Source organism: Onychomys torridus, chromosome 1 (genome assembly GCF_903995425.1).
Source record: "Onychomys torridus chromosome 1, mOncTor1.1, whole genome shotgun sequence".
NCBI classification, from domain to species: domain Eukaryota; kingdom Metazoa; phylum Chordata; class Mammalia; order Rodentia; family Cricetidae; genus Onychomys; species Onychomys torridus.
This window is the reverse complement of record NC_050443.1, coordinates 107,424,385-107,443,470: the sequence shown is the minus strand read 5'-3', so window position 1 is coordinate 107,443,470 and position 19,086 is coordinate 107,424,385. Positions and strand designations below refer to the sequence as shown.

The window sequence follows — 19,086 nt, the reverse complement described above, 5'->3', positions numbered from 1 at the left end:
GTGCAATCGATACATGTAGATACCTGTAAAAAGGGAACTCCGGTCCTTTCTATTGCAATCACGCCCACCGTTTGATTCACTTCAAGGTCAAGGATTAAAATCTCCCGAGGGTAGAGCAGCAGCATGTGGTTCCTTTTGGAAGGCAGATAGGCCAACTGCAGGCAGTCATTGAGAGCTACAAATTCAGCACTGAGGAAAGCATAAAAGATGAACCACCATCAACGTCAGCATCAGGACTCCATAACATAAAAACTGTCAAGAATGAACAACCATTTCCTGGAATGACCAAAATGGATTAGCAACTGAAACTCAGATGTCGGCTAATTGCCAGAATTGAAATTATGTCAAAAACACTGTACGGGCTGGGGAGACCCCAGGGTTTTTAAATCTTTGCAGCACATCAAGTACACAGTAGAGAATTCCGGTTATGGTGAGATGGTGGCACTTAAAAAGTAAGGCACTTAAAAAGCAATCTTAAGCCATCTCAGCATAGGATGTGAGATAAACTAACCAGTAAATTTAATCAGACTAATGGCTTAATATGCAAAAACAGTATTTATCCAAAATCAAAATATATTTATAGCATAATCTTTCAGCAGATATAATTCAATTAATTATTTGTGATCTAAGCAGAATAATCTTAGCATATTAAAGATAATTTTGAAACAAATACCAAGAAAACTTCCAAAGCTATAAAAAAATATATATAAAATTGGCCTTTAATCCCAGCACTCAGGAAGCAGAGGTAGTCAGATCTCTGTGATTCAAGGCCAACCTGGACTACAGAGTGAGTTCCAGGAAAGGCTCCAAAGCTAAACGGAGAAACTGTCTCAAAAAAAAAAAAAAAATGTAGTTCTAGCAAAAAATAATAATCTATTTATAATGCATATAAATCCTTATAATAATTTTACTCAGGTGCAATTTCTTACACAGTCCCAGCTCACACTTTCTGAATGCACACTACATGTCTGACACAACCCTAAGTGCTGGACAGATACACTGTCTGTCCACCTCTATAACAAGCCTCTGAGTACTCTAAAGCCCTGATGCATAGACTGGGAGCATGAGATTTGAACAAGGTTAAAGATGCGCTCAGTCAGGGCTTCCTCAGCCCAGCTCTCAGCCATGCTGCAGGGAAATGCCTTCCCTTGCATACAAACGTCCACCTCTTCTTAACTGGGGAGAGAGCCCAGCACGTAAGTGAGGAAGTGTATCAATGTGAAAACCCAGCTTCCCCCACTCTTCACGTGCTCAGTGACCACAACTTTAAAATTATCTTATAGTTTCACAAGTAAAACCAGGAAGTGATACATTTTAATCTGTAAAATCAGCGAGGAAGTCTGAAAAGAGGACACTGAATACCAAGTCTCTCCAGGGGAGAGGACAAAGAGAATGCCTTCTCCTCTACTAAATTCAAGATTAGGAGAGGAGGAAAGGCGAGGTGAAAGAGAAAGTTTATCTTGAGGTAGCTCCAAAGTCAACGCTCTCAGAAGGGATAAGGCAGGCTCTGGTCAGTCTTTCCCTTGACTCACCTAGGTTTCTCCTGAGTGATCAAAATCTTCACTTTATGGAGAGCCTTCTTGGCTCCCGTGGCTGTGGCCAGCTTGTTATGAGCTGGGCTGGAGTGTGGGCTGGAGATGTACACTTTCTTCCCAGGGCCTGAGGGAGGCTTGGATGGGGAGAAGTCCGAGATAAAAACAATGCCCTCGCTGGTGAGTACTACATGGGGAGAAGCAGAACTCTGATTAAGGGTTAATCCAGGTTAGCGCACAGCTTTATTCTAACCCATGAAAGCAAGGTAACAATACTTACTGTATGAGCTGGCAACGCTATATTCTGAACACGTGGACTGCTATCCCACAGAAACAGGCGGCCCACTACAATACACCAGAAACTGCCAAGCTGAGCTTCTCAATTACGTTTTATATTAAAAAGATATTACAAGATTATTGGCAGAGAGAACAAATATTGGTTCTTTCAGAAAAAAAATCTATGCATAGACTATCATTGCCATTATATCCTATAATTTCAAAATCCAAGCATTTCTTAGAATATACAAGCCACAGGAAGACTACCACATGTAAGAAACCTTGTATTACCTTTGGCCAGGCTCAAATATTTGATGACACTAAATTTTTATGACTATTCTAATAATTATCTTTTTCCTTCTCAAATATCAGCCTGAACCCTAGGATAAAAGTGTTCTTTGTATCTGTATGTCTATATGTAATACACACACACACACACACACACACACACACACACACACACGCAAAGACTTAGAAAAATCCTCTACCTCATACTCTGGCTAATACTGGGGAGGCAGAGACACACACCTTGCTAGGTCCTGACATCAGGAAAGCTGCTGTAGGCACAGGGATCCAGGCAATGCTATGAAATGCTATGACAAGTATGGCACATTAAGTGCAATTTAAATCCAAAACGGCAGTGGGCACTTGAAAAGCAGAGGAAGGCCGGATGCAAGTGACAGACATCTGAATCCAGCAGTCAAGAGACCAAGGCACAGGGACCATGGGCTTGAGGCTATCTGGAGACCTTTTCTCAAAATACTAACACACACACACACACACACACACACACACACACCACACACACACACACACACACACACACACACACACACACACACGTGCACTCACACAGTGCCTCTACAAGCCAAATCAGAGACAGCGTTAACACAAGAAACTCAGCCTAATCCTTGTCACCTTTCAGGTTCCAGAATCCATCCTCCTAGGTCTCACTGGCTTCCACACTACTGTCCCCCACTGATTATAACGAACCAGCCCCTGACTGTGTTCCTACAGCACTGAATGTCAGCAAACCAGTGAGCGAGTGTGTGTGTGCAAGAACATACATAGACAGGCCTGAACAGTGTCCTGACGTTATTTTTATAGCCAAGTTTTCCTCTTAACTTCTCTTTCTCTTTTAACATAGACACACTCACACACACTGCCTCTCTCAATACATTCCGACAGATAAAAATCAGAATTTCCAATCACTGAAATCCAGGGGAAATACTGTAGATCACAGTCAATTCCATTGCTTCCTTCAAGCCTCTGATCATTACTAAAATAAACCTTGTTCTGGCCATTGACCTCATGTCACTTGACAGCCCTTAGTCCCCATTCCTCCCCCATCTCCTTCATCTGATTTTATCTTTATATCATCTATCACCTTTTAAAAACTTATTTTTATTTTGCGCGCGCGTGTGTGTGTGTGTGTGTGTGTGTGTGTGTGTGTGCGTGCGCGCGCGCGCGTGCACACATATGCCACATACATGCAGTTATTAAATTCTATGAAACTGGATTTACAGAGGTTGTGATCCATCCAACATGGGTGCCAGGAACCAAGCTAGAGTCCTCTGCAGAATGGAACATCCCGTCAACTGCCAAGTCACTCCTCCAGCCCCCACACGACATCTCTTAGTATACTGGAACTTATGAACTCACTCCTTTAACAGTTTACAGCCTTTCTCTTACAGTAATACTAGGGCAAAGATTGAATAAAGACTATTTTTTAAATAATAAAACTACACAAATATCTAAAACAAGTCTTATTTTTAGATAATTTGATCCATAAAACACAAAATGTTGGCAAAAAAAAAAAAAAAAAAAAAACCAAAACAACCTCTTCTACAAGAAAAATTCTCTTGAGCTTGTCTTTTACACAAAATAGCATTAATTGGAATCATGTTTTTAAAAGCAAGAACTCTCTCTGGCTACAGAGAAAATGAAATTCCTGATTCAAGTTCTTTAAACCAAGTCTACTTAAGTCTGATCTAGTATCACAGTAACTCTCTGTCCCAAGATAACCCAATACTGAAGCATGAATTCAACATGTGTATTGAAGGGACACTAGCTCACTTGAGCATGTGGCTCTGGCAGGCCTTGCCCTCCCCTCTGCCTTGCTAAAAAACATTAGTTTACATTCCTGAAGCTAGCCAACAAGGTCTATTTCCTTATTCGGTCACTTCTTCCTCCCGAGGATGACTACCAATGCCCAGCAATCAGAAGTCCCCCTTTGGCTCACCAAATTAACATGCCCAGTTAAAATTAAATACCTCAGCTTAACACGGGTTTCCCCCTTTACCTTTATAAACCGCCATTTACCTACAGGCCATGTCTGTCTCTCTCTATCCAAAGGCAGTCCTTTGTCCCTCTGGGACAAATACCCTTCCCCTCTTTCCCTTGTCCCCTTCTCCCTCATCCCCTGTCTCCTTTACCACCGCATCCTAGCCCATTCTAACACAGACCTCCCCTTCTCCTCCTCTTAAAAACGACACCTGCAAAATCACTTGCTGCTGTTTTCTGCCTGAGCCAGAAAGCGGCCACTTCAACTTTTCTTCCCCACTTACTAAAGGATCTCTCTGAGAAAACAGGTGTTTGGGGGTGGTCTGTGCCTAATCTGGGGCCCAGGAAGAAGCCCCTACTGTGCAGGAGTTGCCCTTCATGTGTGGCTTGCCTGCATAAATTTCTAACAATAAATGTACCTGCACACAGTGTGGTGTTACAATTCAGTATGTATATTAGGAACTGCTATATGAAGATGTGATTCTCCACAGTGTTCACTTTAAAGTTAGGGAGGACATATAACGAGTGACTTTTGTGAATATAACACCAACTTTATCTCTAGTACTTCCTGTAACTAATTTTCTACAAGTAATTATTACTTACAAGTTAAATGCGAGGGGTCAAAAGGGTCAAAAGAGAAAGAAAGGATGTTGTCTGCATAGCTCTTCTTCCACAGTTTGGTACCAGTGTCTGCATTCCAGAGCACAATGTAATTTGGTGGGTGGATGGCAAGCAGTAAGTCTCGGGAGGCGTCTTGATTCCACAGCCACTGCACATCTGTAACGTCCAGAAAGAGGAGGGTAAAGCCACAAAATGTCTGGCCACCTTGTCCTTGATAGTTTTCCAGTGTATAACCCTTAGACTCCAATACCCACCTCCCAAATGTAAGATATATGCACTGTCAGGCTAATTTTATATAAAAATGAATTGTTTGGATCACATCTCAATTAACCTGAGATATTACTTTTATTTATTTATTTATTTATTTTTTATTTATTTATTTTTTATTTATTTTTTTTTTGGTTTTTCGAGACAGGGTTTCTCTGTGTAGCTTTGTGCCTTTCCTGGATCTCGCTCTGTAGACCAGGCTGGCCTCAAACTCACAGAGATCCACCTGCCTCTGCCTCCCGAGTGCTGGGATTAAGGGCGTGCACCACCACTGCCCGGCAGATATTAGTTTTAAGAAAATGTGCAATAATCATTACTTGAGACTATATACTCAGTATCTGAGATTTTCGTAGGCACACACTTCACAAATGCTTCTGTGGAATTACTTAATAACAGTGAAGCTTTCTATGAGTCTCTAAAACAATAAATACCTTAGAACAAGAATGTTGCTTAGTACTAAGTACACAGTGAATACACAATAAATATTTTAAAAATCATTATTTAAAAATTACTACATACCCAAAAGACGCCCTATCCTAACACAAGAATACTTACTCAACTATGTTCACAGAGGATTTATTCATAATAGTCAGAAATCAGAAACAACCTAGATGTCCCTCAACCGAAGAATGGGTAAAGAAAATGTGGCATATTTATACAATTGAATATTATTCAGCTGTTAGAAAAAAAAATGGCATCATGAAATTTGCAGGCAAATAGATAAAACTAGAAAAAATCATTCTGAGAGAGGCAACCCAGACCCAGAAAGACAAACATGACACGTACTCATTCATAAGTAGATATTTGCTGTTAAGTAAAAGAAAATCACACCATAACCCACAGGCCAAGAGAAGTTACATAAAAAGAAGAGGTCTGGCGGGGATTGATGGATCTTCCTAGGAAGGGGAAACAGATTTTGTAGGTGGACTGGGGATGGGTGGGGATGGGAACAGGAGGAGGGATCAGGTGAGGGAGAGAGTACAGGGAGAGACAACTGGTGCAGGGGGGCATTGAAGGGTGATATAGGAACCTAGAGCAGTGGAAACTTCCTGGAACCTATAGGGGTGACCTTATAGAGAACTCCTCGTAACGGAAGATACAGAACCTGACTTGGCTGTCTTCTGTAATCAGGACAGGTTCCCACTGGAAGGACTGGGACATGAACCCAGGCACAGAAACCTATGTCCCACAACCCGTCCTGCCTGCAAGATGTGCCGGGGCAACAGTGGCTCAGAGCATGTGGGAGTGACCAACCAAAGACTGATCTAATCTGAGGCCCAAGCCGCGAGGGGAGCCCATGCCTGACATTGCATGGATGGCCAAATCTGGAAGCTGGGTGTCTCAGAGACCTAGGGTAGAACCAAACACAACTAACAAAATACAGTCAATGAAATGATTCAATGGTTTTCTGCTATACTCCCAGATTGGTGCCTAGCCCAATCCTTATCAGAGTCATCAGAGAGGCTTCCTTCAGCAGCTGATGGGAACAGACACAGAAACCCATAACCAAACACTAGGCAGAGCTCAGGGAACCCTGAAGAAGATGGGGGAGGAAGGATTGTAGGAGCCTGCGGAGTCAGGACACCAGAACACAGCCCACAGAATCAACTAAGCAGGAATCATAGGGGCTTTTGAGACTAAAGTGGCAGACAGGGAGCTAGTATGGGTCTGACCTAGGCCCTCTGCAGACAAGCTGCAGCTGTTTAGCACGGGGTTTTTGTGGGACCTAAAACTGGAAGTGGGGGTATCTCTGACACTTTTGCCTGCTCTTGGGACCCTTTTCCTCCTACTGGGTTGTCTCATCTAGTCTTGATATGAGTTTCTGTGTCTAGTCTTTATTGTAACTTGTTATGCCACATTTGGTTGATATCCTAGAGAGGGGAGATTGGGAGGAGGGGAGGCTGCAGACAGGATGTATTGTATGAGAGAAGAATAAAGAAAATGAAAGGAAAAAAAATTATGCAGGGCTGGGGAGATGGCTCAGTAGTTGAAGTGCTTGCCCTGCATGCTTACGAACCCGAGTTCAGATCACCAGTCCATGTAAACAGCTGGGCACAGCGGCACATACCCACAATAACAGCATGGCTATGGCTAGATGGGGGCAGAGACAGTATGATTCCTGGAAACTCACTGGCCAGCTAGCCTGGCTTGTGTGATCAAGTTCGGGGCCAACCCGAGACTCTATCTCCAACAAAAGGGAGAGGGTACCTGACACCTGAGACTGTCCTCTGTCCTCCACTGCAGACCTACACCTGCACATACATATGCACCCAGATCCAGCTACTTACATCCCCTCATATCCCTCACCTGTGTGTGTGCGTGTGTGTGTGTGTGTGCTTCAGCCAAGCAGGAAACATTCTCAAAGACTTGTCTAAAGAACACTGTAATAGCTTTAGAAAAATGACATTACAAGAAAAAACCAAGCAACTCTGTTATGAGCACGAGAATAGAAGTCCATTCATCTGTTGCTTTACTGTCAGTACTGACAGCTTTGCACTGCAGCCATTCAGACAAGTGTACGTGAGAGTTTGTACTTCGGGATCTCAAGAGTCTCATCAACACAGCTGAGGCCGACACTGAAACTACCATGTTTTACTACAGTATGAATCAGTTAAAATTTAAGGACCTAGTGCCCAAAAGTGTATTGATAGGGGAAAGAATGTTAAATTCCTATCAGCAAACAGGCTAAACACTCCCAAGAGTTAGCCTGGAAATAACCAAATCAAACAAACGGAGAGCGCTAAAGACAAGAGCTTTCTGAGCGTGAGCGCATTAACAAGCTCCACAGAGCTGGTCTCCTCACCTTGGATGGGCTTGGCATGCTCTTGGATCTCACACTGAGCGACGCCTGCCGCCACATCCCACACGATGATCTTGCCGCTGCTATCAGCAGAAGCCAAGCGCAGGCAGTACGGTGAGCCGATGTTGTGGTGGTAGTTCTCCCGGGCCCACTTCACCTAGTTTTAAGGAGAAGCTGAGTCAAGCACACTTGCACCAGATGACATCAGACATCCTTCTCACAGAACATTAACCATTCGGACAACAAAAACAGTTTGGTATGACTAAGTAGGAAGCTAGTATGAATTTTGAAATTAAGACATTTTTATATTTCTTTTTAAATGGTGTATTTAATTTTAAAAAAAAATCACAGTGCCTTTGATACGATGTATAGCCTAAATATTCTGTTAACATCAGGTATGAAAACAAAACAAAATTTCTCAAATGCCTTGGTAAAATTCTAAGCCATCTTGGAACTTAGTTTTCCTAAAATATAATTTTGGCAAAACATCTAAAATCATGAATAGCTAAGAAAAATGTTTTTCTATATTCTATTATCCTAATTAGAAAAAAGAAAAAAACTTAAAGATACAAAAACTTTTGGAGGCCTGCCTATAATCCTGGAGCTAGGGAGGAAGAGGCCGGGGACCTCTCTGGGGCAAGCTGGCTAGCTAGACTTTTCAAACTGATGACCTTTGGATTCATCAGACCAGCAAAAGCTGAGAGAATGAACCCAAATATTCACTTAAAGAATTTACTGTCTATTTTTTGTACAGACCTCCAAACCTCTATAGTGCTGGGATTAAAGGCATGTGCCACCATGCCTGGCTCTGTTCCCAGTGTGGCCTTGAACTTCACAGAGATCCAGATGAATCTCTGCCTCCCTAATGCTAAGATTAAAGGTGTGTGCTACCACTGCCTGGTCTCCGTGTTTAATATAGTGGCTGGCTTTGTCCTCTGATCTCCAGGCAAGTTTTATTTGTTAGAGTATGAATAAAATGTTACCACATTCTGCCTCTTTAAAAAAAATAATAATTTACAATAATTTCTTCAGGCAAAAGAAATAAAAGTTAAATCAAACCTTGAATCTACACATAAATGAAACTCCAGAAAAGTCAAAAGGGAAAAGCAAAGAGAAAGGGGTGACAATACTTCTATTCCTCAAAAACTGAACCCAAACCCTCTCTACAGTACCTAATACTTAATGATGAAAGACTGGGGAAAGACTGGGTGCCTTCCCCTAAGCTTAGAAAGGAGATCAAAGTACCACTTAGCATCCTGATTCACTGAAGTTAGAGGTCCTGGTCAATGCAACATGGAGAGAAAAAAATTAAGCAAGTACAGGCTATCAAATTAAACTGTTATCCTTAGCAGATGACAAGATTATATCTATGTATAAAAATACAGCCCAAAATTACTAGCTCTAAGAGGTGAGTTTAGCAAGATCATAGGACATAAATAAATATTCAAAAAAACAATTGATACTTTTTTCTCAACCTCATACCATATACAAAAAATAACTTAAAATGTATTGAGGACCTAAATAAAGGGCTAAAAACAAAATTGTAAATTGTCTTGATGTTGGAGAAAGTCATGGTTTCTTGACTATAGCACAAGTAAAAGAAAGAATAAATTATACGGAAATTAAAACACTTGTTCTTGAAAAGGCACCATCAAAAGAAGTGAAAAGCAGATCAAATAATGAGAGAAAATATCAGCAGTTCATGTGTCTGGTAAGGGACTCATACTTAAAATATATCCCCAAAGCTCACAATTTAATAATAAAAAGACAACACAGTCCAAAATGGGTAAAGAATCTGAGTAGATATTTTTACAAAGACACATAAATAGCCAACGAGTCTATGAAAAGGTGCTCATGATCACCCACTAGGAAAACACTAATCAAAACCACAGTGGGACTCACTCACACCCTCAACGATGGTTCATGTTCATATTCTCAGCACACAGCAGTCAGTGTTCAAAACTAATGGGTGAGTGGGTGATATAGTCATTGATAGAACTGGTATTTTTCACTCACCTCTTCAAAATGCCCTAGTGCTGGAACTTAACAATGCATTCTGGATTAAGTCATGTATACAGAAATGTTGGACAAACCCTAAATAATTGTACTTAAAGGCTGTTTGACATTTATACCTATGAGTTAATGAGAAGCTGATGATGTACTAAACTTGAGACAGACTGTATGGGATTGATGTGCAGTTTAACTTACCTTAACAATATCAGCTTTATGCTTTTCTAGAACTTGCAGAGTTTGGGCAGTATTGGAATCGATGACTACCACAAGCGAATGACATCCATAAGCAATTAAACCTTGCCAGCCCCTGGCAAAACAGCAGGGTTAAAATGTAAATATAAAACAGAGCAACTCAACTTTCCTCTTGCCTATCAGAAATGAATCTAGTTCATATGTACCATCATTAACAGTATTAAAGTCAAAAGATTTGTGATAGCATTCCATTTATATAAGGCCCTAGTGAAGCTTAAAATTAATGTATTGACTGATTTTCACTTAAATGAATGGTTCTAAAAGATATGTACCCAGAGTTTTGATGCGTAAGCCAATCTGTGCCGTCTTTGTATGCACATGCTTTGTCTTACTCAGCTTCCAATAATGTTTATTTTTATAACAACATAGAATCCACAATGTGCCTAGGATAAGTGACTAGTCTTAGCCCTTCCAACCAGATAAAAAAATTAATACAAAAAGTTTCTGCCTCCATAGCAACATTCCCAGCACCACAGGTATGACATTTTGCTTCTCAGAACTTCAGTGTGGAGAGGACCGTGCTTCACAGGAACCAATAAAGATAAAGGTGGAACAGGTGCACAGGACAGAGTCTGGGGCATTGTTGAATGGATGTAATTGAAAGAGAGGAGGATGAGGGGTTAAGAAAAAGTCAGGACCAGGAAGAGATAAGGCGACAAGGAGAGAAGCCCTCCCGGGTCCAGATTGGAAAAGAGGAAATAGGATCAACAAAGGACCAAGAAGCGGAGAAAAGAACACAGGAATGAAACCGTGTTTGCACCGAGAAACTGCCCACTCGGGACATTTGCGACTTAGATGACAACAGAAACGTTTCATCTATAAGAAACTCGGGGAGCTGTGGGGAGACCGGAAGCCCCGTGTTCTCCCCCGTCCCCTCGCGAACTGCGGCCGAGGCCGGCGGCCGGAAGCACTGCCCTCACCAGTCTACCGCCGCCTTGTTGTGCGCGTTGAGTGCCCCGGTGAGGGTGCGCGCCGACACCTTGAAGTTCACCGTGTAGGGTAACATCGCGGCGGACTGCGGCCCTCCCCACCGGCAGGCAGGAAGCGACACGCGCCGCTCTTCCGTTCCAAAGTCCGGGTAGCCACGTCTACGCTGCTGGCAGGTTCCGTGGGATCTAGGTTCCCCTCTTCCAAGAGTCCGACGTCTCTCTAGGATTTCGGTCTTCTAGGTTCCTCCCTCTCCAGAGTTCCGACACTCCAGTGAGTCCCACGCATTGTGCCTGTTGAAGCTAAGCATGGAAGAAGAGTTCTGCTACCAGTCGCACCTGTTTCTTTTGGGGAAACAGATTGCTGAAAATCGTGGAAACAAAACAATAAAAGTCCCGGTGTGCCTTTCCGCCTTTGATGTGTTGATTTAGAGCAACTACCATTGCCAGGCGCTGTTTGTTGTAGACATTAGGGGTGTGCTCCTGAGGACACAGTGTATTTGCTCTCATAAAGTGTATGGAGAATAACTGCATGGATCTGCACAGCTCTCGCTTCAAAGGGAGTAAGTTTTTTTTTTTCTGGAGACAAATATGCGTGACCATGTGCTGGGGAACACAAATACCTTCTTCCAAGGTGGTAACAATTTCGTGAAGTGTGTTAAAGTAACAAAACAAAAATTAAGGTATTTTTTTCAAATACATGGGTGGAAAAATCAGATATGTGGGTTAGCGCAAGGCAGGGAAATCTGTTACAGGCTTCAGATGCTACCTAGGACATATTGGTAATGTCATTGTGCCTACCTTATCATTCTTGGGAAACTACTTTCTCAGTTATCAATCTTAGTGGTAAAGCCAGTGAAACCTTTGGCTCTTAATTGTCCCCTTGCAATTGGTCACTGCTTCTGCTTCTACTTTTCCTTGCTGGTGTTCTTTTGTTCTTTTCTGCTAATACTTCCAGGGTCCCCAGAGAATCCTCTAACTGCAGATCTAAATTTCTCTCAATCTCTTACCAAAAAAACCCACAAATTTCTTGAACTTCTGGAATGTGAATTATTAATTGGCTCCCCAAATACATTCTCTTTCATAGGAACAGAACAACAATGTATATCTGGGCATAAAGCCAGTTCATTAAGTGAGCTTATCTTTCAGTTTCATTTATAACTAGAACAAACTATGACACAAAATTCATGCCATGCATATCTAAGCAAAAGTCCATCTAGTAAATGCTGAAAAGCTACTTTCTGTGCTGATGCTATGCCATTTCAGTGTTCATACTCACACCATTGTTGTCTTCCGATGTATGGGCATCATCAATGACACTGATACATTTTGTTGGTTTTTTTTTGTTTTTTTGAGATAGGGTTTCTCTGTGTAGCTTTGTACCTTTCCTGGAACTGGCTTTGGAGACCAAGCTGGCCTTGAACTCACAGAGATCCGCCTGCCTCTGCCTCTCAAATGCTGGGATTAAAGGCGTGTGCCACCACCGCCCCTGAGACTAATACCCCCTCTCACCCCCCCCCCCCCCCCCCCCAGTCAGGGTTTCTCTGTGTAGCTTTGCGCCTTTCCTGGAACTTGCTTTGGAGAGAGACTGATACATTTTATATGACTATGTTGCAGAGGAACAAACACTCCAGGAGACTGAGAACTCTTCTCAGAAAGGAACTAAACCCCCATCTCCTGTTTCCTTTCTTTCTAGTGTGTAGAACCCAACTGGTCCTCAATAATTAATGGATACCCATTAGGTGATAGATCGAACAGGCACAAGGTAACAATCAGGAACAGTACAGAAGTTCACAGAGGAGGTGGACGACAAGTACTCAGATCTCCCATCCTCATGGTAGAAAAAAAGCTCTTGGAGGAAAATATATTAATTAACTTCAGTTTCTGAGTCACTCTGAGGATATGGATGATGAACATTCACAGCAAGGACTAGCTGGAGTTTGGACTGCACTGTTTTACTGTGTATGCTCATGGGGTTTTATGGCCTTCCTTGAATCATTTTTCTTGGGCCTTTGTGGAAGACAGAATGTTGAACACACTGCACAATCTCTTTAATAGGGCAGAACTATGATCCCAGTCAATGACAATGACATGATATGATGAGCTCCTAAGCCTGGTGATGTAGAGCTGGGGGCAGCCAGGCACTGCTAAATCATCCATGTCCGTAGAGTAGGAATTTTTTTTCTCTTTTGTTTTATAGTTGGTTGAAAATATTATGTAGATTTCTAATATCTACTGTGGGTACATAGGAAGCACAAGGAAGTGGCAAAGAAGGGAATAATGTATACCTAAATAAATTATTTTAGTCAGAATTCAAAGATAACAGACAATATTTAAAAGGTTTGAACATGGGACCAGAGAGATGGTCCACTGGGTGAGGATGCTCACCATCAAACCCGACGATGTAAGTTCCATCCTGAAATAAACTCTTGGCCTGGATTTTGTCATATACAAGAGTCCTATGATAAAAGTCTTGTGATATGAGCATATTACATGATAAAGGATTATCGTCATAATTGTGAGTGCTCAGTAGTAAAGTATTAACCTCATCATCTTCATCTTCTATATCTTCATCTGTGTTCATACTTTTACATTTTATTTAATTTAGTGTGTGTGTGTTTTCATGACATGGTGCTAGTGTGGAGGACAGCGGACAAATTTCGGAAGTCAATTGTCTCTTTCAACCTTGTAGGTCCTGGGGATGGAACTTGGGTCATCAGGTTTGGTGGCAAGCCCCTCACCCAAGTAAGCTCCTTCTTCTGTAAGTTGCCTTGATCATGGTGTTTTATCACAGGAATAGAAAATGCACTGATCCAGCCTCCTTTTCTTCTTCTCTTATTGTGGCAGAGGAAAAGCATTAAATTACATCATGTATTTACAAAGCCTTAACATAACTCTTGGCTTCCTACAATACCTTATTTATTTACTGATAGACATAAAACAAGGCCTGTGTTTTCAGGGGCAGCATTGGTCCCTCTAAGGTATCCTTTAAGTTTGAAGAAAGACCTTTCTTTATGAAGGTGTGGGGTGCAAGAGAAAAATTGATAAGAATTTGAGTAAAAATGGAGTTGAATTTGCTTGTACACAAACACCACTCAGCCAGATTTAAAACGGGGGTTTCCAGGTCCTTACAGTGAACATAGGCAGTGTTTAGGAAATCACTGGGCCTACAAGGGACAATAATATTCTTTCTTTCCCTCTTCCTCTCCCTCTCTCATGTTCCTTTGTCCTCCTCCCCCTGGCTGACCCAAAACTCACTCTGTAGCTCCAGGTTGGCCTCTAACTTTTGTCAGTCTGCCCGCCACAGCCTCTTTCTAAATTAAAGTGCTGGGATTACAAGCAATAACCACTTTACCCATTTGATAATGGCCTTTTCTACAGGCCAGGCCGTCCTCACACAGGGAACTTGAACTGCCAGAGAGGCCCCACCTAATCCCTGCTGGAGCCCTGGGCAGGGGTAGTCAGTCACTCTGGCCGTTACATCCTGCTGACTCCAGCAGGAGATGCTGAGAGCTTTCTTATGCCGGCTACAAGGATAACTCTGAGAGGTGAGAGACAGTCAGTGATCACTAGTGTAAAATTCAGCCTGGTGTGGACTCTGTCTCCTCCTAGCCCTCACTAAGCTGCTATTCATGTCTGTAGAGAACTTTCTCCTGGTGCTTGACTCCTCCAACTCTAGGATCAAAATGCACCCAGTCATTTCTTGTACTCATTAGATGGGTCCCCTTCATCTGTTGGTATTTTAAATTGGTCGATCCCTAATTGTTTAAAGCAAAATTACTTGGATTCTAAGACAACTTGTCTTGTAAGGGGTGCAGATCACCGAGATCATTGTCTTCATGAAGGTATCAGCCTTGGAGGGCCCAGTGGCTTCCCCAAGTCACATATCCAGTTCAAACAGAGACAAGCCAACCAAAAGTTCTCACTCCAAAGCCAGAGCCCTCTCCAGGATAGAGAGCTGCTGCATATGGGGTTTAGCAGTGGGGTGCTATTATTTTTTTGTCAGGCTGGTGTGTGGATGGACCAGGAGGGCACATTGTGTAGCTGACATGGCCAGTGGTATATGGAGGACTTCACTGTCAACTCCAAACTTGTTTTCCTCATCTCTGTCCCCACATTCTTCCATATTTTTCTATAATAAACAATTACTTATTTTAAATTTAGAAAAAATTAACTATAAAAAAAAAGCTAGTTGTGGGCTGGAGAGCTATGAACCAGTGATTAAAAGTACTTACTGGCTGCTTTTCCCAGAGGACCTGGGTTCACTTCTCAGCACCCACATAGCAGCTCACAACTGATACTCACCAATCTATCTTTAGACTACATTCAATATTAACCTCTTTTCACATCTCTACACATCACAGTACCCAGAGTAAGACTGACTCATCAACAAAGTCTGTCTTTAGCCAGTTATTGGGAACAGACTGGAGGGAGAGGTTTCCTGGCCAGTGTGGGACCGGAGCTGAGACTTCGGCTGCCCAGACCTGTACAGACAACCCTTTGAAATATAAGGAATATATAACAGCTCAGGTGTGTGTGTGTGTGTGTGTGTGTGTGTGTGTGTGTGTGTTCCTGGGGATTGAACTCAGGGCACTCCATACATGTGAATCAAATGCTCTACTTGATCTAACACAAATCTCCAGGAATTTTTTGTTGTCTGTTTGGATAAGGGACTCGGTAGCACAGGCTGCTCTGGAATGCACTATTCTCCTACCTCTATGTTTCAAGTGATATCATTATAGCTACCACACTTAATCTTCAAAGGTGGTTTTAAAATGGAAAAATATGTCCATAATTTTCATTTGCCAAATTATTTATATAATAGTTACTTATATTTTCCAAGTTACTAGTCAGATAAAGACTTAATATACATAGTTTTATAATATTGTTTATCTTTTTCTACAAATAATCATAATCATATTTATCATAAGTCATCATTGAAATTATTTAATAATTTTTAAAGATTTATTTTATTTCTGTGTGTATGTGTGCATGCAGTGGCCTTAGGGGCCAGAAGACAGCATCAGATCCCCTGGAACTAGTTGTGAATTGCCATTTGGGTACTGAGAAGTGAACCCAGGTCCTCTGGAAGAGAGGCCAGTCTTCTTAACCACTGACTCATAGCTCTCCAGCCCACACCTACATTTTTTTTCAGTTAAATTTTTCTAAATTTTAAAATAAGTAAATGTTTATTATAGAAAACTATAGAAGTCTTAGAATGCATTAACATAGTTGTTTTTTAAAGTGTCTGTATGTCTTTAGAAATATACATACAGTACTTTTATGAAATCAAGGTGGAATTTAACATTTCTTACTCTTTCACTTTAGTAATTTGATGTAATCATTTTTACTCTTCCTTTATTATTCACCTCTATCTTCCGGATTACAGAGATAAAATGTTTTTCACGGGAAGACACAGGGCTTTTGCTGATGCAAGGCAGGAGTTTCCAGTCAAATGAATCAATGGAGTAATACCTGAATGTGCCACGAGCCAAGTTCCTCATGTTGGTCTCTGTAACTCAGAGGGTTTCGATAGAAATTAGAGAATGAAAACAGCAATTGATTTGCCACATTTGTAGAAGAATGTAGAAGTTATGAAAACTAATTCCCCATGGGAGTCAGGCTTACATCTCCCTTATGGTTTTTTAAAGTAGAACTACCAAGGTTCTTGCATCATGGTAGGAAAGGGCACCAAAAAAACTTGCTGATTTGAGTGAGAATACTATTTATTGAGAAGCAATGTGATAAATAGAAATTTTCACTTGTTATTGTATGTTTACATATACATTATACATAACACATATTTTATGAGCTATACATATATGTTATGTATTTTATGTGTGTGTGAGTAAAAAGTCACAAATATGAACCACAAATACAAAACATAGGAGTAAAAACATCACAAGTGTGAACCACAAATACAAAAACATACCTTCACATAAAGTGTCTTAGTTTCTCATATAACTTGTCATGCTGGTAAGATGTCAGTAATTTTTTGAAGTGTTCCTGTTTCAAGCCCTGCCATTCCTAGCTGCTGCTGTCTGGCAGCTCTGGAGCAGAGGATATGGGTCACTGTAGAGAGTCCCAGGAGAATAGGCCAAAGGAGCAGCCCTTATTGAAGACATTCATGTTGTCTGTGACTGAGGAATTCATTGTTGCTCTGCTCTGTAGAGCCCTTCTGAGCAGTCTTTATATGGTAACCTGTTCACATCAGAGGGTATTGGGATTGCAGAATTTGATTTGTGCTCATTAATCCACAGCAGAGGATGGTAAGTACCTTCAATGAACTTTGGTGTCTGTTAGTGGTGATAATTAGGCAGCATCAATTTTTAAGCTGTGAGGGGATTGCCTATCCCTGAGCAGTACCCATTCTTCTGTAGCAGAGTGCCAGGAGCAGTAGACGTTTCTTTTATCTCTGAAAATCAAAGGGACTCCCCAGGATCTGCTCGGGGTTGTCTCCTGAACATCTTCATTTCCATGTGATTCTACCCAACAGTAGACCTAACCCATTTTCCTTTGTCTATTCACTTCAGAGCAGTGGGTAGGACACTAGGTTACTAAGACTAGTCCAACATGGACATTCCTTTTACTACCACCAGAGTGGAAGTTCCAAGAACAGAGGTAATGTTGTGTGGGCTGCTGTAATACATCCAGAAGTCATTGAACATGACATTGGCAAAATCAGGATGAGCAGGAAAACCAAAGCCAAGTCCAGAAAAGAGAGCTCATCTCTGTAAGTGAAAACCTCTGCCCAATGAGAAGGCCAGGCAAATACCACAACAGGCTCCTAATAACTCAGTTAAGAACTAGGCTTTAGTTCCTGTCTCTTGAAACTGGACAGGCAGTTTCTGAGGAAGCCATGAACAAAGGACAATCAATCTTCAAGGCCCCTGACAGCAGGAATGAGGGAGATAGCTCGTACCACACCTGGGACACTGGGCCAGCCCTCACAGCCAGTAGCTCAAGGTAATAACCAAATAAGGACAGAACCTGGGATTTTTCCAGACTTGCCCCCAAATGGGAAAACTATAGCCCTAGCCAACCCCTGCTAGCTCTAACCAATCAGGAACATACTAATATGATTGCCAGTCGCATAAGCCAGTCATAGCTGAGATGACCTAACTGTCCCTGAAACTCCCCTTAGCCATGCTTAAAAAGAGCCTGCAAGCTTTCTCGGGGTCACCATTTGGCCTTTGTGTCAGATGTGTGACCCCAGCATGCTGGTACCTTTACTCTCAAGATAATAAATGCTCTTGCTGATTGCACACATAAATGGTGGTCTTTTGTGGGACTTCTCTAGGACCCTAACACCCACCATGATGGGAAGAGTCTAGTTAAGCTAGATTCTTATAAACCATTGGAACTTTGGGTTTAGTTGCTGTGTGACCAAATTGGATAACAAGGTATGAGACTGCCAAGGTCATCTTTAAGAAGGACAGTCTATATCATACAGCTCCTGTATACCTCTGCTTCACTGATAAGGTCTGGAATGGCTCAGAAAGGAGGTTTACTGAAATCATCTGTGAGGAATTTGACCTCCTCCTCAGCCCCAATCATAAAGAGCATTTATCACTGTTTGGTATCTCTTGATGAAAAGTCTCACAACTCCGGGTCTGAGTCTAGCCACACAGGTGCCTACATGCCTTTCTCCTGATTTTCCTCTGATATTATCTGAGGATTCATCAACAGTCGACCATTTTCTTCCACATGCTAGCAAGAAATGGCCTTCAACAGACTGTGGTAGTCTCAAGTGAAACCAGATTAGAACTTCTATTAACCATTCCTTGCTGTCTGCTAACTAACTAACTAACTCCTTACCTGTCTGCTAAATTTTTCTTAGTCTCTCAGAATTTATCTGAAGAAGAGTTCTCCTGGAAGACCTTCCTTGATGCCTGTTAGACTTGGGGTTTTCCTAAAAGATGCTGAGCTGGGGTTGAGAATTCCAACTATTTGTCAGAAATATTGAGAAAGGGAAGCAGGGTTAGACAGAAGTAGGGATTGAATCAGCCTGTAGACCTAGGACATTAGTTAATTTTTTTCATTGCTGTGGGGAAATACCAGGAAAAAGTAACTGAAGGAAGAGTTTGTTTGGGTTTACAGTTTGAGGGGACACAGT

General features: G+C 41.8%; 1 protein-coding gene across 2 annotated transcripts in view; it reads right to left on the bottom strand.

The window, feature by feature from the left end:
- Positions 1-11,162, bottom strand: part of Wdr11 (WD repeat domain 11) — a 47,851-nt gene extending 36,689 nt beyond the window's left edge. For both annotated transcript variants that reach the window (XM_036194866.1, XM_036194875.1), the window contains exons 1-6: positions 10,965-11,162; positions 9,988-10,099; positions 7,783-7,936; positions 4,695-4,868; positions 1,533-1,719; positions 24-189 (exon numbers count right to left, since the gene is read on the bottom strand). In XM_036194866.1, the coding sequence (XP_036050759.1) occupies positions 24-189; positions 1,533-1,719; positions 4,695-4,868; positions 7,783-7,936; positions 9,988-10,099; positions 10,965-11,050 (879 nt within the window). In that variant the 5' untranslated portion in view covers positions 11,051-11,162. The remainder of the gene's footprint in view (positions 1-23; positions 190-1,532; positions 1,720-4,694; positions 4,869-7,782; positions 7,937-9,987; positions 10,100-10,964) is intronic.
- Between the last annotated feature and the right edge of the window lie 7,924 nt (positions 11,163-19,086).